Source organism: Ambystoma mexicanum, chromosome 8 (genome assembly GCF_040938575.1).
Source record: "Ambystoma mexicanum isolate Mex_15411 chromosome 8, UKY_AmexF1_1, whole genome shotgun sequence".
NCBI lineage: Eukaryota > Metazoa > Chordata > Amphibia > Caudata > Ambystomatidae > Ambystoma > Ambystoma mexicanum.
The window spans coordinates 1,198,613,852-1,198,639,383 of NC_090929.1; the positions used below are offsets into that span (position 1 = coordinate 1,198,613,852).

The 25,532-nt window shown below is 45.6% G+C and overlaps 1 protein-coding gene across 3 annotated transcripts in view; it reads right to left on the reverse strand.

Annotated features, from left to right (window-relative positions):
* The window catches only part of A1CF (APOBEC1 complementation factor), a 384,704-nt gene that overhangs the window by 22,879 nt on the left and 336,293 nt on the right, over positions 1-25,532 (reverse strand). For all 3 annotated transcript variants that reach the window (XM_069611302.1, XM_069611301.1, XM_069611300.1), the window contains exons 10-11: positions 23,050-23,186; positions 21,323-21,453 (exon numbers count right to left, since the gene is read on the reverse strand). In XM_069611302.1, the coding sequence (XP_069467403.1) occupies positions 21,323-21,453; positions 23,050-23,186 (268 nt within the window). The remainder of the gene's footprint in view (positions 1-21,322; positions 21,454-23,049; positions 23,187-25,532) is intronic.

The window sequence follows — 25,532 nt, forward strand, 5'->3', positions numbered from 1 at the left end:
GAGAAAGAAAAAAAGTATAAAGGTTCCTCACAGCCACTGAACACAAAAAACAACTTTCTTTTTTTAATACAATGTAGTGTGACCGTATCCACCTGCTGCAACTGTAGATAACAGTCAAGATTCAGGTTTGATGACAGGAGACTGTGCAAAGTCGAGTATTTCTTACCAAGCACGAAGAGGCATGACCTCGCCGATAACAAAAACACTACCAGGGAGTCATATAATTAATCCTAGTATTTGGACATGGTCCACCAGATAAACTGTATCTGTAACACACACGGGTGGACAGGTCTCAATGCTCACTCTACTATCCCTCAGGAAGAACTAGGCTATCCCATCTGCAAAGGCAAAACTGACCATAGATCAAGGGGCTGGACCGCATATCCAAAAGGGATGGAAGAAAAAACAGCTGTCACTTATATTAAAAACAAAAAAAATACATTTGAGCATAGATTTCTCATCAGCGTATAAGCTCCCAATGCAACATGAATATACTTCCTCCACATGGACTGGAGTTGCTCTCTACTCCATTAGTGCCTGAAAACAATGGAGAGAGAATATTATGAAGTCCTTCCAAATGAAATTGGATCACAATATCGCCTGTTGTTGCAGCGCATAGACGCATGATACATCTTCTATGATGCGCTCTATAAAAAACATGCCGATTAGCACCATTGTACCATGCTAATAGAAACAACGCATTGTAGGCCATGCAGATTAGCTCCATTGTACCACGCTACTAGAAACAACGCATTATGGGCCAGTAACCTCGTCTCTAGATCACTGCAATGGTATCTACTTAGGACAACCGAAGCATCAGATTGAGAGACTTCAAGTTCTCCAGAAAGTGGCGGCTCGATTTGCTCTTCAAGCTCTGCGTCTTACTTCTTCCACTGCTCTGCTTCTCCAGCTCCACTGCTTGCCGGTGGGAGCGAGGATTCAGTTCAAGATTCTGTGCATAGTGCATCGAGCTCGCCACAATGTTTTGCCTCATTATTTGAGGAAACAACTGGTAAGGTATTACCCTGCTAGAAGTTTGCGATTGGAAACGCAAATCTTGCTCGAAATTCCTAAATTTTTCTGCAAGCTTTTGGGTGGCTGTTCTTTTTTGGTACTGGCCACCACTTTATGGAATGCTTTGCCATTTCATTTGAGAGCACAGACCGTATACTTTCCCTTTAGGAAGTTACTGAAGACTCATCTTTTTGGTTCTCTTGTGACTTTTTAGGTTTTAGGTTGTGGCTTCTTGTTATGTAAAACTGCATCTCCTTAGCGCCTTGATGCCCTTGGGCCGTAGTTCGCGCTTTATAAATCCTAAATAAATAAATAAAGGCAGATTAGCTCCATTGTACCACACTACTAGAAACAACGCATTGTGGGCCATGCCGATTAGCTCCATTGTACCACGCTACTAGAAACAACGCATTGTATGCCATGCCGATTAGCTCCAGTGTACCACGCTACTAGAAACAACGCGTTGTATGCCATGCCGATTAGCTCCAGTGTACCACGCTACTAGAAACAACGCGTTGTAGGCCATGCCGATTAGCTCCATTGTACCAGGCTACTAGAAACAACGCGTTGTAGGCCTCTGCAGCAGTTAGGAGCCAAAGGGCATAGGATAGCTCAGGGTTAACGCATAGCAATACAGGTTTGATGCCCGATTCCGCCCTTAGAAACCACTCGCTGGTATTAAGTGTGTTATAAAAGAACAATTATTATAGCTCAATAAGTTTCTGTAAATAAAAGTACACTATACATTCCCCAATTCTATTTATCCCACCTTGATTTCACATCTACATATTCACATCTGCTCTGGCCTTCCATCTTACAACACTTTGGAACCCTTTCACTTTTTGAGGACATACTGCTGTTTTATAATGCACCAGCTTTGAACAAAGCCGCTTAGTAGCTCCCCAAGTGGAATGGGGCAAGGGTAATTGGAGGGGGAAGCAAAGGGGAACTAATCCTTTAGGACTTTGAACATTCAGGGAAACTTACCTTCAAGGGAGAAAAGAGGGAGTAAGTGCAGAAATCCAAGTAAACATTGCAAGACCAGCATGTGAATAGGTGCTCTAGGAAGGCAAACAGCACGATATGGGGTCCAGCGTTCCAGCTGAGTTTTGGCCTCAACAGCCATCGTATATCCAAGACATTCCTCATAATAGGAACCAAAACAAAGTTTTAAGAGGATTGTGTTGAGGTGTTTGCTGAACTGAAATGGTTATCCAGAACTCTCCAGGACACGGGCAGGTAATTCCAAAGAGAGGTTCCAACAGAATTCAGTTGCCTTCCAATGGACCTCTTGACTTCTGCAGTGGGTCGGCGATAGAGGCTCAAGGCTTTTTAAGGGCAAGGATCAATTTTGTTTCAAGTGCCTTGGTCCAGTATTGGAGTAATCATGATGGATACTGCAGAGAGTTTGAAAGACAATCTGGCTCTTTTCCAGAAGTTAATGTCTGGAAGAAAGTAAAGAAAGGAGCCACAACTCTCTGCCGCTCTCTGCCACAACTTTCAGTGCTACGTGAATGATACTCAACTAATTTTCAGGCTCCCTTCAGCCACCTCTTCTCTATCTCTCATCCCTGTCTGTCTGCTATCCAGGAGTGGTGTGCCGCAATGATCTCTGTCTTAATGCCAGTAAGACAAGATTCTCCTTATCTGCACACCTGCTCCCTCCTTTCCTGTCATTCTCTGGCTGGCCTCTCTTCGCCCTCTTCCTGCTCCCACCTGTGAGGCTAAAAACCTAGGGGTGATCTTCAACTCCACACTCTCCTTCTGTCCTTACATCTCTGACTTCTCTAAGAAGTTACACTCCCAGCTGCACCTCCTCAGAGGTATTCTCCCTTTCCTCTCCTTCCTACAGAGGTTCACTGTCTCCAGAGCTCTGGTTCTCTCTAGGCTGGACTACTGCAACAGCCTCTTTCTAAATCTGCTTGCTTTGACTCTTTTCCCTCAGCAACTCATCCAGAACAGGACTGCAAGACTTGTCCTTGGCCTCAAGTCCAGGGATCATATCTCTCCAGGACTGAAATCTCTACACTGGCTCCCAGTGGCTGTGAGGATTAAGGTCAAATCCCTCTGCATTGTCCACAAGGCTGTCTGGGGCTTGGGGCCTCAATACCTTCAACTCTCTCTATCTAAAGATCTTCCTTCTAGAGCTCTTCCATCATCTGCCTTCAACTCCCTCAGAGTCAGTCGCTTCTCCAAGCAATGAGTTGGTGGTAGATCTCTTTCTTTGGCTGGGGCCTCCCTCTGCAACAGCCTCCCTGCCTCCCTGAAACTTGAGGAGAACCATCTGCGGTTCCAGAATGTGGGATGTATTTACCCATGCATCCGAGCCATACCTCAAAACTGTGCAGTACTGACATGGAAAACATCATGATGGCCAGAGCTTCCCAGAAAATGCACAGGGAAATGCATGAAGAATAGGCTACCACTCATTTTTGCCGATGTTATGGGCACAGAAGGAAACTGCCTAAAACCACCATTGGACTACCCACACAGTAGTCTGAAACCATTGGGAATGGCAATGCTGATTGCCAAAAGCAAACCCATAATTGTTGGGAATTCATTTTCTTAAATCCCAAAAATGGGTGCAGTACCAGTACTCACCACTATCCAAAAGCCGGCGTTTTAAAACCACTCTGTTTCCCTGAAGGCAAGTCAAAATGCCTATTTTCAAACATTGCAATATGTGCAAAATATTTACTGAACACCAGCAGACATTTGGCAGAATGGAGTTTTGTGTGCCTACAAAATCTGGGAAATGAAGATCATAAGACAAGGTTTATAACAAGACTGGCTGAGCTGTGGATTGCAGCAGTTTAAGTTGCACTGGATTTAAAGACACTAAAATCGAAAATGTTTAGATTAAATGAGTGACCTATGTTTGGTATCACATGCCTTTGTAACTGTTGAAATGTCATAGTTTTGCACTTAGACTCAGCATCCTAGCTGCATGTGTAAAATTGCAAGTTAAGTTAAAAAGCAACAAAAAAACCTGCCAGTTAGCTGAAGGTCTGGCTCAAGGAACTTGATTTTGCTTGACAGCTACCCCCATCAGGAGTGAAACTTGAGTCACCACTGTGTTCCCAGGCCAACCTTCCTTTTGCTGCCCACACTAAGGATATGCCATCTATCTGATAATTGAATTACCTGTGCTCTGCAGGAGAGTGAACAAAGCCCTCTTCACTCAGGCAAAGGTTTTTATTACCGCAGTCGTAAAATGTAGCTTCCTCTTGGCAGGAGCTGGGAGGGGCACTGCCTGTGAGAGCAAGCTGGCTTGGCAAACTGGAAAAACCAGAAAGTCAACCTTGTGCTGAGGGTAAACCACACCCCTTTGGAGCCAGAACATAACTTTAAAAAGATGAATAACACATAGAGCGGACATGTGAAAATTTTATAAATGATACCATAATTCTTGTGATTTTTCTGCCCACATTTTAAGAGGTTTTTCGACCCGGTGGCGTGTTCAGGGGGGTTTTAGCGGAAAAGTGGATATTACTCTAAATGTATGCATGTTAAAAGTCTGAAACTTCATCAGTTAATGTCCATACTCCCTGCGCACATGTATGTAAAGTTGGGTCAATGTCAGAAAGTGAAAAATCAGTTAAAAAGTCAATTATGTGCCATTTCTGAATGCAAGCTCTTAGAAACATCAGATTTGGACAGAGACATGGCTAAATTCAGCCACACCATGTATATGTAATTTCAAGCAACTGTGTAACTGTGAAATATGTCTTTTATTATCAAATATAGAATGTGTGCAATCTGACAGAGGAGTGTCCTATCTGCAAGCCATAAAATGACATCCCTCTGACTCACAGTTCATTCCCCAATCAAATAAGAAATGGAAGTTTGACCAATTAGAAGCTGAGAGAGAGGTAGGGTCAGTGATGCTAGAACACACCCACATTCTAAACACATAAAAGCAGACAGACAGGACAGATAGGGACCTTCAATTCCATTTGCTGCAACGCGCTCTGCCGGACCATACAACATCCAGAGATCCAGACTTTACCTCCATCAAACCTCCAGAGAGCCAAACTAGAGACTTCAATCTATCCAGAACTAAGAGACCAGATCAGAGAGAAAGCAGTGCTGTACCCAGAGAGACCCAGACCAGCAGAGAGAGCTGACCCAGATCACTGTGAAGTGCAGAGGCCAGACCAGACCAGACCAGAGTCCAGTTTAAAACCCTGACCAGATCCGTGACGAGGCCCATTTCACTCAAGAATATAGTGTGAGTACCTAGAAAACTGTGCAGAACCAATCTCTTAGTTAAAATAATATAATTCAATCTATTTAATCTAAGTAGAACTGCCTCCTAACTGTCACCTGTCATTTGTAAAGCTGTCACTTGTCATTTTCTAGTCGCAAGCTGCACTTGTCTTTTTGAACTTTAAAATTTCAAATCTGAAAAACGACCTTTATTCAATCGCTCATATCTCCGCAATTTTGAAGCTGAGATCCTAGGCTTTCCTAGGACCCCAAAACGATAGAGATAGTCCTTGTGGTCCCTCTGTAATAACGCTCGGCGCATCCGCGAATTTTGCCGCGATTTGCAAATTTCTCCACATGTAAAATCAGCTGCTGCTTGCCTTCCATTTGCCAGAAATTCGTTTAACCTGCTAACTATCCCTGCCCCATTGCTAGTGTGAGCCTGGACTAATATTAACTAGATACCACTCACCCTGAACCTCTGAAAGGGAATTAAAAAGCATTTCCAGCATATTTCTCATCCATTGCTAGCACATATCAAAGCATTTGGGCCTGTGTTTTCAAAACTCCTACCTGTGTTTTAAACTTCTGTTGTCTAAGCTTGGGGGGGATTGAACTGATTACATTGATTGCATTTCTGAGAACTGTGTGCTTTCCTCCCATTTCCTTGCATTGCATCAAGGGGGGGAGGGGATTGCCAGAGAAAAGTGATTACATTGTTTGGTTGAAATCATATTGAGTATTTTCTGTACTGCATTCATTGAATATTGCATCCACCTGAGCTTATATAAAGCATTCTCTACCACATTATACTTTTGTTCCTATTCACCAGTGTGCTACCTTATCCATTTCATGTCAACTCCTTAGTAATTATAAAGAAGTGTGCTAGTGCCAGATTCTCCGTTGTTGATCTTTATCATATCAGATTAAGTGTGCTATTCAATTATTAACTTATTATAAAGTGTGATATATATATATATTTTAAATTATCAAATAAACCTTTTAAACTTGCAAAACAGAACTACTTCTTGGCTCAGTGGGGTCAGGGGGATTCCAAGAGAGGGGTGTTATATAGGGGTAGTCATCCAGAACGCATGAACTGGACCTAAAGATATATCAATAAGGGTTTTCATTCAGTATTCTAGACTAGGCGTTAACTTAGCTGTAGTGCTGAATTGAATCCTCTTACAAATTGGGGGCTCGAGCCGAGACGTTGGGTTAGATTTACCACTTGTGCAGCTTAATACAGTGTGCTAACTGACGGGATACATACATCCGGTCGGATCACCACGCTGCATTACGCTGTGAAGCATTCCTCAAAAGGGACACTCCAAGAAAAGTTCTGTTCTGCAAAAATAAAATACAAACTTCTGTAAGTCAGGACAGAGACCAATCTCTAGAATGACGACCTTAGTAGACATGAAAATAGCCAGAGAGCACCTCTTGCATAAGCTATTTGTGAGAGGTGAATGGACCGAACAGGGCCAGGATGTGTGGTTGCAGGCCATCACACAACAGGTCACTGAAACAGGGTCAGATATATATAGAGATCAGGGTCCCTTACATGTGGCCCTGAGTGAACTATATATGGCTCCTAAAGCCAAAGAGGAACACAATAAGATTGCCAGGATAGCGGCATACCTGTACCTATATATGGGAGACATGCAGGATAGATGTGCTGAAAGCCAAAATCTGGCAAATAGGCAACAGATGGCGTTAGAGAAGGTCCAATCTGATCTGGACTCTTCTGAGCAGAGGCTGCAGAGGAGCCAGGAGTCAGAAGATGATAGTAGGCAGCACATCATTAAAATAAAGAAGGATATGGATGTGCTGCAACAGGAAAAGGTAGAACAGGATACCAGATTTCTGGCCTTGCAGAAGGAATACCAGGAAGGTTTGGACTCCCTACTGCAAAACCAGAAAAAGCTGGAGCAACAACTGGACTTCAACAGGGTATGTGCTGAGCAGGTAGTCACCCTGCAAGGCCACCTAGATAGAGTGAAGGCAGAGAGCAACAAACTAATTCTGAAAGACCTGGATACCCAGGCAGAGTTTGATCAGGAGCGCCAGAATGCTGGTGCCTTCCAAAGGCAAAGGGACGACCTGGCAGCACAGATGCAGGCTCTCAGTCAGGAAAGGGATACCTTAGGCCAGGAAGTCTGCCATTTAAAAAGAAAAATGGAAGAAAATCACCTGACCCACCAGGGACTGGGTGACCTCCAAAAAGAACACCAGAACTTGCTAGAGCACACCAGAAGGGTGGAGGATGCTCTAGCAAGAAAGGAGCAGGCCAATAGAGACATTGCCCAGGAGGTAACCCTCCTGCAGCAAAGACTGGCCCAGTACTCCAGGACCAATCAGGAAGCACAGAGAGAGAATGAGGCTCTCTGCCAACACAATGATAGGCTCCAGCAACAGGTAGCGATGCAGGAGAAACTGATAGAGTTGAGTAAGGCCTTAACAGAGGAACTGAAAGCACAAATGCAGGCTCTTGCATTGCAACAGGGAGCAGGGGCGGATAGAGATGAGGTCCGCTGGGAAAGAGAGACTCCTGACCATAACCGCAGGAGCCCTAACACCAGGGGCCTTCATCTCCCCCAGTCCCTGGACTCTACCACCCCCATGTCCCCTGGCGCACATGAGCACAGGGCCGCAGGGATGGCAGATTACTATCCAGCTAAGAGTATGGGGCTCATAGGCCAGTACCACTCAGGAATGGAGGGGTGGGCATCCGGGAATGGGCACCCAAGTACAGTACAGTTCAATGGGGAACCCCAGGAGAGTAGGCCCATTAAGGGCATCCTGAAAACCTCTGCCCAGTTAGGTCAGTGGAGGGGGTACCCATCAAATCCTGGCAGCAAGGAGGAATCTGAAGACTCCTCTGAACTGCGCAGGACACAGGAGACCAGGTCCCCACATTCTGCCAGCCATTCCCAGGCTCGCAGAATCCGGGAAAACCTGGAAGAACAGACGGGAACCTCTGGGAGCAGTGCCTCTGAGTCCGAGGAAGAATGGACAAGGGTTACCCGAACCAAAAAGGCCAATAAGACAAAAAGGGCCTTGCTTAAGGACCCTTTAAAGCAGATTAAGGCGATCAGGAGCGTCATCACGCCTTACCATAAGAACGCTAAGTATTCTGTTTGGGAGCACTTAGAGTTGTTTGAACAAATGATGGAGACTTTCCATTTGAAGGACAGCCAAAGCTGTATTCAATATGTAAAGTGGACCTTCTCCCCGGAATACTCCAGTTTCTTTGCGGGGCTGGAGGACCAAAATCATTTAAGATGGTCCACCTATAAGGCGGCCATCTTGAAACATTTTTCTGTTCACAGAAATCCTCAAGAGGCTCGCAAGGCAGCCTACAATTTGCAATGTGGGGAGGATCAGGCCCCACAAGAATTTGTGCAGGAGTTAAAGCGGGCTTTTGCACAGACCACAAGAAGGGTGCGCACGGATAGCAGGGAATTTATAAATACGTTTTTCCATGCCTTGCCCAAATATATCATGACCCAGCTCGTGAGGGATTTTCACGAGAAAAGATCTTTAGACTGGGTCATTGAACAGGCTACCCGGATCTATGAGGTGCAGAAACCGATAGATAGCAAAAGTAATGCCCAGAAAAACCCCAAAGCCAACAGCACCCCTGCTGCTGCCAAGGTGGCAGAGGTAAAGGTCACCCCCGTTTTGGATTTGGAGATGGGGGGGCCTAAAAACCTGCCTGCACCTAATAATGCTAGGCCCAGGAGGTCCTCGGGTCAGTCACAGACAGGGAGCCAAGGAGGCAGCCCCACAAATGGGGTCCCTCGCTCTCCTGATTATGTAAGTCCCCGTTACAAGGGAAATCGACCCATCCTGGGTTATGTGTGGACTCCTCCAGCCCAAGGGGGGGGATCCAGACAAGCACCTAACCCAGGGAACTTCCCTCCAAACTTCCCACAGGAGGGCAGAAATTTACCAAACCCTGGGCAGAACTTTTTCCCCAGATATCCACCCGACTTCCAGCCCCAAAACCATCCATCCTTCTTTCCCCAATTCCCTGAGCCCAGACCACTGAATCCGGGAGAGGGGAGGCCAAGGGTGGAGGGGTACCCAAATCTTCCCAACCCGGGGTATTACCAGAGGAGGGACAGCTACCCTTCCCGGGATCAGCCCAGGGGAGAAAACAGGGCCCCGTATCAGCCTGAGCGGGTTTCCCAGTTAGAGCGCCAGGTTCAAAACATGGCGCGGGACCTGGGTCACATACTGAGGGCTCAGCAGAACCCTCAGATGGGCGTGCCGGCGCAGAACGCACCCAACTCTGGACCTGGTGCTCCAGAACAATGACGGGGGCAGCACCCCGATAACACACCGGTTCCCAGGGAGGAGGCACAAAGGGAAGGGGGGTGTAAAGCCTTGGAGGAAGCTTCCTTCCTCACTTGTAAACAGCCCCTGGAAACCCAGGAACCGGAAACGAAATCTCTTGCCCCGGAAAGTCTGCCTCCTAAGGAGCAGAGGGGGGGTAGGAGAAACAAAAGACCCAAACAGACTCAGTTTGAGGAGGAGGTACAGATCTTCCAATTTGAGGGAGAGGGATCCTCAGAGGATCCTGGGAAAAGGATCTTCTCCTTCAGAGAGGGGGGAACTCCTCCCAAAGAAAAATGGGTCCTTAGGGATGAAAATCCAGACTGGGGAGATGTGGAGACTGAGCTACCGCCGCCCACCGTCTCCTCCCAGAACCAACAGCAAGAAAATCCCCGGGTTCAAACCCATACTGGGGACTGCCTCCAAAAAGGGGGGGCGGCCCAGAACCGGAGCCAGGGGAACCCACAATGGCTCTGATCTCCAGTTGCCAACTTTTTCTTTCAGATTCCCAAGGCTCTCCACAGAATTCTGCCCAAATCTCTTCGCTAGCGATGTCCAAAACCAGAAAGTTAGCCCACCAGTTGTCCAAAAATGTACATTACCTGTGCCCCCTTGAGGAGAAGGAGGGAAGATATTATGCCCCGGTACAAGTACAGGGGCAGGGTACAATCTCGGCACTGGTGGACACTGGATCTCAAGCTACCCTTCTGTCCAGAAGGGCTTTTGACGAACTGAATGCAGGAAGGGGAGAGAATTACCAAATTCCTCTCACCTCTCTTCCGGGACAACTACAGAACTTTGACGGGAAGGAAATTCCCGTTGAGGGGACTGCAGACTTGGACATTAAAATTGGGCGACACAAGCTGAAACACCCGGTCATAGTTGTGACCCCGGAGGGCACCCCTTGTTTACTAGGGAATGACCTCCTGAGAAGGTTGTCACCCCTAATAGATTGTGTAAACAAGGTCCTCTGGACCCAGACTAGCCGACCAATAAAATTAAAACAGAGTGTCAACCATGTTAGTTTAAACGGCACATGCCACATGGTTGAACAAAAATCTGACCAAGTGGAATTTCACTTCCAGAACAACCAAATTCCAGACGTGACAGTAATAGCAGTAGGACAACAGACTGGTGATGGGGGGTCCTCTCTATTTCTTAAAATCAACCTTCCTTCCAGTTTAAGGTGGTATTCCACACTGGAAGGAAACACTCTGAAATTCTTTACAAATCCACAATCAGAAACTCCCACTCCTATAGTCCAGAAAGATGTGAAATCAGCTCAGAGCCTGGCTGATATTCAGCAAATTGGAGAGCAGTTGTTCATCCCTGTTCAGTTAAATGATGGGAAGGACTCTGTTCTCGCTCGAGTGTGTGTGAACAACGGTAAGAGCTTCATCAGCGAAGCCATGTTTCGCCAACTCCCAAAAGATCCCGCCATTCCCACCTTCAAACTGATAGACAAATGGGAAATGGACCTGGAAGCACCTAATTCCAAACATCTCCTGCCAAGCAGGTGTATGCTCAAAATCTCCATTGGCAACAAGAGCATAGTCCACAATTGTTGGGTCGTGCGAGACGTCCCTGCCGCCTTTTACTTAGGCAGTGACATTCTCAATCGCTTTGCCATTAGTTTGGACCTAATAAACTTCAAAGCTTGGTCCCGATTAGCGGATAATCCCATGGGCTTTGATGATCCAGAAAAAGCATTTAGGTCAGCTCAATTGCTACTTTATGCAGTTGAAATTCAGGTTAAAGAGGAAGTCACCATCCCAGAAAGGACCCGACAATTCTCCCTGGAAGTGAAAGTCAAAAGGGGACAAGAGTTGAAAAACCCTGATGCTTACATACATCTAAATGCTTCTCTCCAACAGCAAGGGTTGGGGGTAAACCCAACTCCATTAGTCAACATAGAACATGACACCATTCCAATAGAGGTGGATAACAGCGACTTAAAGAGTATTACTCTAGCCGCAGGCACCATTATTGGAATGGCGGTTGATGACCGACATTTTTCCATCGACTTATTAAATGAACTGTTAGGACCAATCCCCAAGGACTGTTTTGACAGTGACAGTGAGGACAATACAACACCAGACAGGATTTTTACCCGGCATGGGGGGAACTTCCTGGTGTACACTTCCTGCCCCTATGGTAAGGAAGATGTGACTTGTGACTTCAGGAGGGATGAGGTGATTTTCCAGGTCCTGCGGGCTGCGGGCCATGAGGGCTGCCTTTCCCACCTGAAGCCTCCGGTCCAAATCAGCACTCTGACCAGGGACTTCTCCACCCAGCTGGAGGAGGCCGCGGAGATAGCCAGACCAGAAGTCTTTCCAGGCTTCAGGCAGATGGTGGAAGAGAGAGTCAACCTAGCTGATGCCTGTGTGACTCTGGAACAAAAGCAAAAGTTGAAACAAGTTTTCTTGGATTTCCAAGATCTCTTTGCGGTAGACTCATATGACTGTGGTCGCACCGACATCCACACCACAACAATCCCCACGGACCATGGCATGACTCCAGTGTTTGTGAAGCAATATCGCTTGCCTCTCGCATCCATGGAGTCCCTTACTGAAATAATTAAGAACCTTGAGTCCCGGGGAATAATCCGTCCAGTCCACAGCACCTTCAATAATCCGGTGCTGGGAATATTGAAGCCGAACGGCCAGTGGAGACTCTGTGCTGACCTCAGGGAGCTCAACAAACGGGTCCATACTTCCCGATGGCCTCTGCCCTACATTGACCAAGGTCTGGCCCAGATTCAGGGGTCACAGGTATTCACTGCAATAGACCTGACCAATGGATACTGGACCGTGCCTGTCAGTAGGGAGGACCAATACAAGCTGGCTTTTACCTTTGGGGGCCAGCAGTACACATGGACCCGGACTCCCTTCGGATACCTCAACTCCGGCAATGAATTCAACATTTTTCTACACAAGGCCATGCCCGACTTGGGTGCAAGGGGTAACCTGGCTTATGTAGATGATGTCCTCATCAAAAGCTCAACTGTTGAGGAACACATAGCGGAGATCCGTTATGTTCTGACACAGTTGAGGGCCGGCGGAGCAAAACTTTCCTTTCAGAAAGCACAGTGGTGTAAAACCCGTGTTAACTTCTTGGGGCATGAGATTACTCCTCAGGGTCTCTGTCCCCAGGAAAAGAAAGTGGAAGCCCTCCAAAAATTGAAAGACCCCACAACTCTGCGGGAACTAAGGAGCCTCCTTGGACTGACTAATTACAGCAGAAAGTTCATTGAGGGCTACGCAGAGATCACCAGACCCCTGATTCATCTCCTGAAGGGGGGGGTCAAGTGGGAATGGGGTCCAGAACAAGCCGAGGCAGTAAGACAACTCAAGAGAAGCCTCTCACAAGCGCCTTGCCTAGCTTACCCTGTCAGAAACAAGGAGTTCTTCCTGGAGACAGGGTTCTCTAATACGTGCTTGACGGCAGTATTATACCAGAAGCATGACAAGGTCAATAAAGTAATCTCCTATGCGAGCAAAACTTTATCCTCTGTGGAGGAAAAATTCAACGATTGTGAGAAGGCACTCCTGGCAACGGTGTGGGCATTGAAGAATTACCGCCCGTTTATCCAGGGGGAACACATCATAGTGGAGACTCCACACCAGCCTCTGCAATACCTCCAAAGTGACAGAATCCGGGCCGGAAATGTGAGTAATTCCCGAATTACTTCCTGGATTCTGTCAATGCAAGGCTTTCCTGTGGAGGTCAGATATGGCCAAAACAAGAAGAGTCCCCTCGCGCAAGGTCTGGCTGACTTGCATGATTGTGCCAGAGAAAACTGTCTCGAGGACGAAAGTCTAAAAATAAAGGACAACATGGAGGCATACCTTAATTCCCCACACAAAGTCTTTGAAGAAGACAAGTGTGAGGGAATGCCCACTGTCTATGTGGATGGATGCTCTTACCATGTTGACAACGACGGGGAGAAATAACTGGTGGCCGGCGTAGGGAATGCATGGGTGAATGAGTCCCCAGAACCCTCCGCTGGATACAAAATTGGTCCCCGAAGTAGTCAGGTGGCAGAATTGATGGCTGTGCATCAGGCCATCCTCACTGCTGTCCAGCATCAACTCCACGAACTGGTCATAATCACAGATTCGGATTATGTACGGAACGGGTTTGTGGAGCACCTGGTTAATTGGAAAACCAGAGGCATGTTATGTGCTAACAACAAACCCTTGAAACATGGGAAGTTGATCCAAAACATTGATGATCTGGTCACCTCGAATGAGATGACCATCTATTGGAAAAAGATCAAGGGTCATTCCAAAGTAGAGGGACCAGACAAAACTGGAAACGACTTAGCTGATCAGCTGGCCAAAACCGGGGTCATCCAAGGGGATCTAATTGAGATTGAGTCCCTGTTGGGGGAAATCCAGGTCACTGCTATCAATAGGTCCCAGACAAATGCTCACAACGACCTTTCAATTGCACAATGGAGTAAGGAGACCCCTGATGCTGATTTGATTACCGCTCAGAAGGGGGATCCAATTATTGGTAAATTTTACCAGCACCTTGAGGACCCTGAGAACTTTCCCCTGACGGATACCGATTACATTGGGAAAGAGGACCTAAGAGTGTTGATGAAATGTCCAAAAATGTTCCGAATCCAAGACGGTTTGCTGGTAAGGAAATCCAAAGCTGGCCACGATCAGTGGGTGGTTCCTACCTCATTCCGAAGCCTGATGTTAAGTCACGCCCATGATGCGGCCACCGCCGGTCATAGGGGGTTTCACACAACATTGGAAATCTTAAGAGAGGTTGCATACTGGCCACACATGGGCCAGGACCTCAACCAATATTTGAAGGGTTGTCTTGTGTGTGCACAATTTCAGCCGACATCCCTCACACACCGGGCGCCTTTACAAAAGAGGGGAATGACACTGCCATGGTCAGATTTACAAATCGACTTTGTAGGCCCTGTGATTCGCTCGGCTAGGGGGAATAAGTACATGTTGACTGTGACATGCTTGTTTACCAAGTGGGTGGAATGTCTCCCAGCCCCAAACTGCAAGGCAGAAACGGCAGCTGCCTTGATGATTAACCACATCTTTTCCCGTTTTGGTCTACCTCAAAGGATTGAGTCAGACAGAGGTAGCCACTTCACCAGTGAAGTAATGACAAAGATGTGGGAGATACTGGGGGTCAAGAGAAAGCTGCATATTGCTTATAGACCAGCTTCTTCTGGGGCAGTAGAGAGATATAACCGGACAATTGTGAGCATCTTAAAAAAGTTTGTGGCAGATTCTGGGCCAAGTTGGGATATCCGATTACCTCTGGTCCTAATGGCCATCAGATCTACCCCTTCATCTGCAACCAAAATGTCACCATTTGAGTTGATGACTGGGCGCAAGATGGTGCTTCCTCAGCATTTGCTCTACAGGACCCAAGAGCAGACACTGATAAATGCCTCCACTACTCATGAGTATGTGGAGAATTTAAGGAAACACCTCCAACATGCTTTTGCTTACGCTCAGCGGAATCTAGAAAGATCGGCTGATAGCATGAAGACCCATTATGACCTGAAAACTTCCAGGAAGGAATATCAGGTGGGAGACCGGGTCTATCTATACAACTTCCAAAGAAACCAGGCAAAGCAGCGAAAATTTTTGCCTACATGGAAAGGACCCTTTGAGATCGTCGATAAGATCTCCCCTGTGGCCTACAAAATCCACATCCCCAAAGGTCCTTCGGCAGAGGGGGAAGACAAGTGGGTCCACATAAACCAGTTGAAATGTTGCCATCCCAGGCACACTCTGCAACAACTGGAGGAATCCTCTGGAATCCTAGCGGGTACTGTCTCAGAATAATTCTGTTCCAATCATAAAACATACCACATCTAGTCTCTAAAATATTGTGATTTGCATGAAACTGTCTCTTAGTTATACTGTTTTTTTTTTCAAAATAAGAATGTAATGTTTCGTGATGATGAAATGCATATGCTGCCCCACTATCTCAACGGTGGTGGAAAAACGTCTATGAATAGGTATTGCCGCTCTTCCTTTGTCGTCCTAGGAGAAAGAAAACCTTGAGACGGGCCAAGGAGGGCGATCCGGAGACCAGGAACGAAGATCCAATGGGCCCAGTGTACCGCCCAATCTTCCCATCAGGACCGGCGAGGAGAACCGATCGATCAGTACCGGATGGAGAAGAAGATGCTGAACTGTGCCATCTATTGGAAGAAGATGAGGAAACATCCCAGGTCTTGCGAGTCCCATTCGTGAAATAGAATGGCCATCGCAAGAGGGGGGCTTGTGGGATGTATTTACCCATGCATCCGAGCCATACCTCAAAACTGTGCAGTACTGACATGGAAAACATCATGATGGCCAGAGCTTCCCAGAAAATGCACAGGGAAATGCATGAAGAATAGGCTACCACTCATTTTTGCCGATGTTATGGGCACAGAAGGAAACTGCCTAAAACCACCATTGGACTACCCACACAGTAGTCTGAAACCATTGGGAATGGCAATGCTGATTGCCAAAAGCAAACCCATAATTGTTGGGAATTCATTTTCTTAAATCCCAAAAATGGGTGCAGTACCAGTACTCACCACTATCCAAAAGCCGGCGTTTTAAAACCACTCTGTTTCCCTGAAGGCAAGTCAAAATGCCTATTTTCAAACATTGCAATATGTGCAAAATATTTACTGAACACCAGCAGACATTTGGCAGAATGGAGTTTTGTGTGCCTACAAAATCTGGGAAATGAAGATCATAAGACAAGGTTTATAACAAGACTGGCTGAGCTGTGGATTGCAGCAGTTTAAGTTGCACTGGATTTAAAGACACTAAAATCGAAAATGTTTAGATTAAATGAGTGACCTATGTTTGGTATCACATGCCTTTGTAACTGTTGAAATGTCATAGTTTTGCACTTAGACTCAGCATCCTAGCTGCATGTGTAAAATTGCAAGTTAAGTTAAAAAGCAACAAAAAAACCTGCCAGTTAGCTGAAGGTCTGGCTTAAGGAACTTGATTTTGCTTGACAGCTACCCCCATCAGGAGTGAAACTTGAGTCACCACTGTGTTCCCAGGCCAACCTTCCTTTTGCTGCCCACACTAAGGATATGCCATCTATCTGATAATTGAATTACCTGTGCTCTGCAGGAGAGTGAACAAAGCCCTCTTCACTCAGGCAAAGGTTTTTATTACCGCAGTCGTAAAATGTAGCTTCCTCTTGGCAGGAGCTGGGAGGGGCACTGCCTGTGAGAGCAAGCTGGCTTGGCAGAACTGGAAAAACCAGAAAGTCAACCTTGTGCTGAGGGTAAACCACACCCCTTTGGAGCCAGAACATAACTTTAAAAAGATGAATAACTCATAGAGCGGACATGTGAAAATTTTATAAATGATACCATAATTCTTGTGATTTTTCTGCCCACATTTTAAGAGGTTTTTCGACCCGGTGGCGTGTTCAGGGGGGTTTTAGCGGAAAAGTGGATATTACTCTAAATGTATGCATGTTAAAAGTCTGAAACTTCATCAGTTAATGTCCATACTCCCTGCGCACATGTATGTAAAGTTGGGTCAATGTCAGAAAGTGAAAAATCAGTTAAAAAGTCAATTATGTGCCATTTCTGAATGCAAGCTCTTAGAAACATCAGATTTGGACAGAGACATGGCTAAATTCAGCCACACCATGTATATGTAATTTCAAGCAACTGTGTAACTGTGAAATATGTCTTTTATTATCAAATATAGAATGTGTGCAATCTGACAGAGGAGTGTCCTATCTACAAGCCATAAAATGACATCCCTCTGACTCACAGTTCATTCCCCAATCAAATAAGAAATGGAAGTTTGACCAATTAGAAGCTGAGAGAGAGGTAGGGTCAGTGATGCTAGAACACACCCACATTCTAAACACATAAAAGCAGACAGACAGGACAGATAGGGACCTTCAATTCCATTTGCTGCAACGCGCTCTGCCGGACCATACAACATCCAGAGATCCAGACTTTACCTCCATCAAACCTCCAGAGAGCCAAACTAGAGACTTCAATCTATCCAGAACTAAGAGACCAGACCAGAGAGAAAGCAGTGCTGTACCCAGAGAGACCCAGACCAGCAGAGAGAGCTGACCCAGATCACTGTGAAGTGCAGAGGCCAGACCAGACCAGACCAGAGCAGAGTCCAGTTTAAAACCCTGACCAGATCCGTGACGAGGCCCATTTCACTCAAGAATATAGTGTGAGTACCTAGAAAACTGTGCAGAACCAATCTCTTAGTTAAAATAATATAATTCAATCTATTTAATCTAAGTAGAACTGCCTCCTAACTGTCACCTGTCATTTGTAAAGCTGTCACTTGTCATTTTCTAGTCGCAAGCTGCACTTGTCTTTTTGAACTTTAAAATTTCAAATCTGAAAAACGACCTTTATTCAATCGCTCATATCTCCGCAACCGTTTGTGCTAGAGACTTGCAGTAACTTTCATTTTGAAGCTGAGATCCTAGGCTTTCCTAGGACCCCAAAACGATAGAGATAGTCCTTGTGGTTCCTCTGTAATAGCGCTCGGCGCATCCACGAATTTTGCCGCGATTTGCAAATTTCTCCACATGTAAAATCAGCTGCTGCTTGCCTTCCATTTGCCAGAAATTCGTTTAACCTGCTAACTATCCCTGCCCCATTGCTAGTGTGAGCCTGGACTAATATTAACTAGATACCACTCACCCTGAACCTCTGAAAGGGAATTAAAAAGCATTTCCAGCATATTTCTCATCCATTGCTAGCACATATCAAAGCATTTGGGCCTGTGTTTTCAAAACTCCTATCTGTGTTTTAAACTTCTGTTGTCTAAGCTTGGGGGGGATTGAACTGATTACATTGATTGCATTTCTGAGAACTGTGTGCTTTCCTCCCATTTCCTTGCATTGCATCAAGGGGGGGAGGGGATTGCCAGAGAAAAGTGATTACATTGTTTGGTTGAAATCATATTGAGTATTTTCTGTACTGCATTCATTGAATATTGCATCCACCTGAGCTTATATAAAGCATTCTCTACCACATTATACTTTTGTTCCTATTCACCAGTGTGCTACCTTATCCATTTCATGTCAACTCCTTAGTAATTATAAAGAAGTGTGCTAGTGCCAGATTCTCCGTTGTTGATCTTTATCATATCAGATTAAGTGTGCTATTCAATTATTAACTTATTATAAAGTGTGATATATATATATTTTAAATTATCAAATAAACCTTTTAAACTTGCAAAACAGAACTACTTCTTGGCTCAGTGGGGTCAGGGGGATTCCAAGAGAGGGGTGTTATATAGGGGTAGTCATCCAGAACGCATGAACTGGACCTAAAGATATATCAATAAGGGTTTTCATTCAGTATTCTAGACTAGGCGTTAACTTAGCTGTAGTGCTGAATTGAATCCTCTTACAAGAAGCACCTCAAAACCTTCCTCCTTTCTTCTGTTATCTCTCCTCCTCTCCCCTGCCGAACTACTGGCTGAAAATGAAACTGCATTGGTCACCTGGCTACCCTCTGATCTGGGGTCCAGGTCCCCTCCTACACCAGTTGCACCCCTGCACTGCCTCTTTGGCATCTCCTGCACTTGTAGGACTGTTTCTGTATCCCTACAGCCCTCTACCAGCACTTGACATCTGATGTCTGCACTTACCCTTGCACTTGTCACCAGCTGGCCGCATTTTGACTTTTTGTTTATTTATCTATTTGTTTTACTGTCATTCCCATGTACTGCACTTCCACCCCCTTCACCCCTGCACTTTTTGCCCCTTTCCTCTTCCCCTGCACTTGCGCAATCTCAATGTCGCCTGGCCTAGTAGTATCATTGTCTGTTTTTCCTCTGTTCCCCTCCCTTGCCTCGTCGCGCCTTGGAACACTTGTGTATAGGCGCGTTATAAATGCCATATCATATCATATCACATGGCCTGTGAGAAGCGTGAGGTGGGCATTAAAAAGGGACAGAGAGATTACAGAGGGTTAGGAAACACCACACGCCAGGGTGAATGGTCTGGAGAGGAACAGACATGTCCTCATTTTGAGATTCCTGTCCAGAAAGAAGGATGCAACTCTCTCCAGGGCCTAACCATTGATACTAAGGGAGTTTTAGAGGCTCTCTAATGCATTGGTGTGGTTAAGACTATCTAACATGGCAGACAATGAAGAATGATGAGGATCACAGGAGTGCCCATGCTAAGTGAGTTCAGCAACTTGTAGGGAAAGGAAGATTCTATCACTCCTGTTGGCAAAAAGCCAGATTAATTTCCATTCAATAAGGTATTAATTTCAGTGTAGAATTGCCACCACTCGCCCCCAGGGAGGGGGCGAGTGGTGGCAATTGGTTGATAATGTAGCAAGATGTCCAGATCATCTGATTTTTCTTCAGGAGTGCAGTACTGTGGGTTTTCTTCGAGGTCATGGTCTCCTTGATCTCCTTAATAGTGGTTGCTCGGCCTGGGAAGAGCTTTTCAGACAAGGCCGTCAACTTTTATTTGCTCTTTTATTGCTTTTGGAAAAAGACACATATTTAAAGGATTCAAAGGTGAGAACAGGAGTGGATGTAAATGGCAGAATGATGGGGGAACGAGGGTGGTTGGCAATGCTAGTTTGTGTCATCATCGCCTTCTCCTGACAGGGGACCGACAGATGATCAGCTAAATCTTGAGAGGCAGGTGATGCAGAAGAGCATTCTGGGAACAGGGACAGTTCTTTGCAGATTCTAAATACCTCAGCTGACATATTAGGTGCTTGCATGGTGTGATTATGTAAGCAAGTTTTCTTCTTGATTTTGACAGTCTTAAAGTAGCCTCTGCCAATATGCCTTGTTTTCCTGGGATCCAGCCTTCCACCAGGTGAGTTGCAATGCTCATTTATTCTCTCTTCAGCTCTCTGTCTTACCAGCTGTTCATTTGTTTTGTTTTGTGTTTTTCTGAGGTGGTGGAGGCAAGACTTTCCAGATACGGTACATGGAATCCAAGCCCCTTCATGTCAGTCTGTTTGCTCCGCCACACGATGCAGCATTGGCCTAAGAAAAAACGAATATCCATAGATCGCAGTCCATGGCAAACTATTTGCCAGGTTTGCGCGCTGGGTACAATGAAGTTATAATATGAAGGTGACGACAAAGAAAACACAAAATGGAGGAGGCACCCCGATAACTCGGGCAGGGTCCTCCTCCTCCCTCCCCCCTGGGTAAGGGGGAGGGATAATGAGAAGCACGCCAACGCGCTTGGAATGCCTGTGAAGGGCAACAAAGGAAGGGGGAGACACTATTTAGGAGGAAGACCCAGCCAGCTGCAATTGCATGACCCGCGTTGCAATCACAAAAAATGTGTTTTCCATGGAAATGGCCGGCGTGGTTAAGTTCCATGCTGTAAGAAACCTGCCAGCAAAAGAGGGTTGAGACGTGGAGGACCCAGTAGGTGCTGTAGGGATGGGGGGAGTGGGGTGAGTATATTGTGTAGGCCAACCTGGGACAGCGAGGTGAGGGTAAAGACGGGCGGTGAAAGGGATGAGTGAAGCAACGCAAGCATCTGTCAAATTGCTCAAAATACGAGTTCATAACAATGGGTAAAGCCTGCATTCAGTGCAATCTGATTGCTTGAGGTGCCCTTCCAGGGTGCTAAGGATGGATAACACTGTCGTGGCCATAAACAATAGCTCGCTGGAACTAAATGCACGCTAGGTAACTAGGATGAACTAAGTGTAAGAAAGGTAAACAATCAAGTTAAAATACTTCTTAAAAGGCAATATCAAAAGAGTTACCTGCAAAGGCAGCAGGGGTATGCAGCTCGGCTCCTTCTGTCTGAATGCCCAGCGTCTGGAGGGTGTAATCTGCGGCATATGTCTTGGCTTCATCAACAGATGCACACAGTTTGGGAGGTGTGAATGCATGGCTGGAATACAAAATCATATCTTACAATGCATGCATAGCCAAGTGTTTTTGACGGATCTGCGTGCTGGTAGCCCAGCGTTCACGATTTGAATGCATAGCATTTTTGCAAGTGAAATGTGCAAAGTATACACGACTGGTACCAGGAGACTTCAGTTTGAATATTGAAGCAGTTTTTTTAGCTACACCTTTGTCTTGGGGCATCAATGGCTGAGTACAACCATTGAATTGAACACGTAAAAAATAACTAACTGGATTAGATCTGCATGGTGCCAAATACTGTACAATTCAAATGTTTGAGGTTTGGTACTAAAACAAAAGAGCAGCGTGTACTTTCAAAAACCCCACAATCCAACGCCAGGCTTAACCACAGGAGGGTATAGATGCCCCTGTCGTAGGCTGTATCCCGAAGGCAAGGTTGTCATTTCTCTTCTACCGAAGGCAGTCACCCTCACTTCATAGTTGATACAAACATGCAGAGGCTGTCCCACCACCTTAAAGGTCTAAGGGATTTGCAACATAACATTAGATTGTGTGGGACATAGAGGTCTAAGTAGTGAGTGTATTTACAAAACACATAGGAACTGGTACAAAAAAGAAGCCGACTAGGTAATCAACGATTTATAAATTGTACCCTGACAAGAGTAATGCTGAGGCATGCAGCACATTGCAGATGTACTTGCCCAGCGCATGGCTTAATCCTAAATGTATTTTGCTGCAGAGAACTTCAGGTTCAGTGCTGTTGTCACATCAGAAACCAGATGAAAAACCATTGGTGAAAAGGGGAATTTGGGGGGCAGTGATTGCACAATGCACTCAGGATGCTGATCACTCAGCTGTTGAGAAGGGGTGTATGCAGCATATAGAGAAATAAAACGGATTGAAATAGAGCAAAACTCCCTTAAGACAGCACAAATGCATTTCAACAATAGCATGGAAAATAAAATAAAAACGCAATGGGTAATTTGTTCGGTATAGATGGGGTACAGAAAATGCAAGTCCAAGGTGGGGTTGGGCTTGACTGCCCCCATAAAAACAAACATAATTAAACACAAGTGCATTTAGGAATAAAAGAAACATGGTTTGATTCACAAAGAAGTTGCCAGTAGTAACTAAGACTTACTCCCGAATTACTCTTGCAAATAGAAAAGTAAGTCAGGAGTAATTCAGAGTTCCTGATTTGTTTTTAAGGACAATGGGGGCGGGGAGTTGATCCTGGTTGGCGTGCTGGCATTCAGAATGATATTGCTGAATAATACCAAATTCCAGTGGCTCCTGTTCTGCACCACTAAAGCAATGGCAAGGGGGTGTCTTAGTGGCCAACACATATGTGACAATCATGCTGGCGAATTCCCTTAAACTTTCATCTTTTGTAGTGGCGAACAAAGAAAGGTGTTGTTCTGTTAAGCAGACTACATGCCCCTTTTGTCCACCTTATACAATGGGCCTTGAAAACAGCATGAGCATAAGATTATGAAGAAAGACCTTTTTGAAAAATGCACTTGAGGAAGCACTGAATTTCCACTGCAGGGACTGTTCATGAATGCACTGCCTTGAAAGAAATGGTGTACTGCTCTTGACATTGGGGTTTACCACGTACATAGCTGGATGCTGGCTGGCGAGAAGAGGTATGGTGACTTTGTAAAGGAAGAGTTGCCTTTGATCCTGTCCAATGGCAGAGTGTAGCTGGTAAACTGGCTGCCCCCAGTTATTCTTCTGACAAATTTCTTCCAAAACCTGTGAGAACAAATACACGTTATTCTATACAGATTCATGATGCCAGCAAATGTCAATATTTCAATGTCCATAGAATAATGTGCCTTTAGGGAGAAGGCAAGTACTTCTGATTCTATCTTAATTTTAATGTACCGTTAAGGAGGTGAATTGACCATATCCACAAATAGCATTTGGCCACAAACAAAACAAAAATCAGCTACTTTCACCTGTTTATCTGCTTACAATACAAAATTAACCTACAGAGATGTTCAGAAATGTATGATGCGTTACGATATCAAACATGGGTGCTACTGTGATAGAATGCCATCTGTGAAGCTGATATAGCCTGAGCTTTTTTAATTTTGAATCATAAAACAATGCATTTAATTCAGCTTCGCTATTCACAATGCTCCATCAGGGACGTCATTTCATCAAAATGCCAGGGGTAGCGGAAGTGACATCACATGACCTTTGACCCCTAATGACATCACAGGAAGTGGTGTCAGTTGACCCCACCCCAAAGTGATATTGCGGGAAGCGTGGAACACAACTTTTCACCCGTTCACAAAACAGGAAGTGGCATCACATAGCATTGTACACTAGGAAAAATATGTTTACGATATCACTATATCACTGTGATGTACATTTCATACCTAAATGGTTCGCATATGTATCGTTATGATCAGTGTATATAGGCCCATATTGCCAAATTACTATGAATGCAAGCAGACGTCCATGACCAAATGATAATGATGTGTCATTATATAACACTTACGCTTAAGCGCTTTACATAGAAGACATATACACCCACTGTCACTCAACCTGTGTTGGTACCCATTTATCGACCTCAGAAGGATGAAAGGCTGAGTTGAGGCGTTTGAGAACAGACTAAATCAGTGACTCAACCCCTGAAGTGTGCCTGAAATAAACCTTTGAGTCTAGCAATTATTGTATATAATTCCAGAAAGACGCATTTTTTTGCCATTCCTATTCTTTCTTAGTTAGGTTCAGTGCTGAAAGTGTTAGACTTGTGGCCCTCATTTTATTTTTCTTCTTTTTTTAAGGGGCCTGAACAAGAAAGCCCGCCACTCCAGAATTAAAGAGCGACATGGTGCTGGCCACAGCCCAGGAACTTGCATTGCAAAAAAAGAAAAAAAATGTTTCATATTTTTTTTTTTTAGCGATTGCATGGGAGACCACAGAGGTTGCAAGGGAGACCTCAGAGGTCGCAAGGGAGACCTCAGAGGTTGCACTTGCGACCTCTGGCGACCCCCAAATGACGTCCCTGTGCTCCATGCCAAAACGTGTAGTGCACATATGTACCTCTGCTATGGCTGTCTAGTGACATCCCCCACCAGCTGCCTTGTAGTGGAAATGGGTCAATGGTCACATGTGCATTCCTGATCACAGCTGCTAAAACACACTGTTCCAACAGACAGAGGTGACGTTTAATCATGAGCACATCTGACTCTAAATATTATAATCCTGTGCCCCCAGAAGACTGGTGGTAGTTTGTAATAAACAAATTTAAGACATATCTGATTTTGACAAAGTGACTACTGGGATTACACAATTATACAGTCACACACAGTGGGTAGCATTTCATTGCAGCTTAGTGGGCAGTGACTGATTCATGAGAAGGCCTGGTGTGTGGCTGGGTTCACCCAAACAAGCATTTGGGCCCCACCTAGGAAACTCTCTCTTAGATTCTCTGAGAAGGCGTGTCACCTTCTCCCAGGATACAGGAACTCTCCGTGGGGAAGGATGGGGATCAAGGAACCAGAGCTTCAGAGGTAGACCTGTCAGGCCAAATGGCCATTGTCATCGGGGTGTTGATTAGTGGAGAGTGTTTCAAGAGGCAGACAAATGAAGGGGCAGAGCCAGAGTAGCCCTGAGAAGAAACCCAGAATAAGGATACCACCATCTTGGGAATTCCCAAGGCTCTCAAGCTTTCTCTCCTCCCCGCACTCTTGGTATGAAATCACAAGGCAAAGGATTCTTGATACAGTAGCCTGGATTGGACCCTTTACAGAAGGCAAGGAGGGTGCCAATCCAATGTGGCCTTGGTTCTCTATTGGTGGGAGAGGGGATCCATCCCCTTAGTTGATTCTTCTTTGGATTCTCAAAGAAGGATTCACCTGGAACTCTACTGGGAGTAAAGTCTGACCCAAAGTCCTCATACATAGAGGTGAAGAAAGAGAGCTCCAAGGAAGAGGCAGGCTCTTCTCCAAATCACCCCAAGGGCATATTTGGGGGGGGCAGTTGACTGGTGAAGCGCAGCTGGAGCTGAGACCACTGGTACCCAGGACCCTGCTGATTGGAGGTGACAGAACCCTGCAAGTGCTCTTTGTGTTTGGCAAATACAGA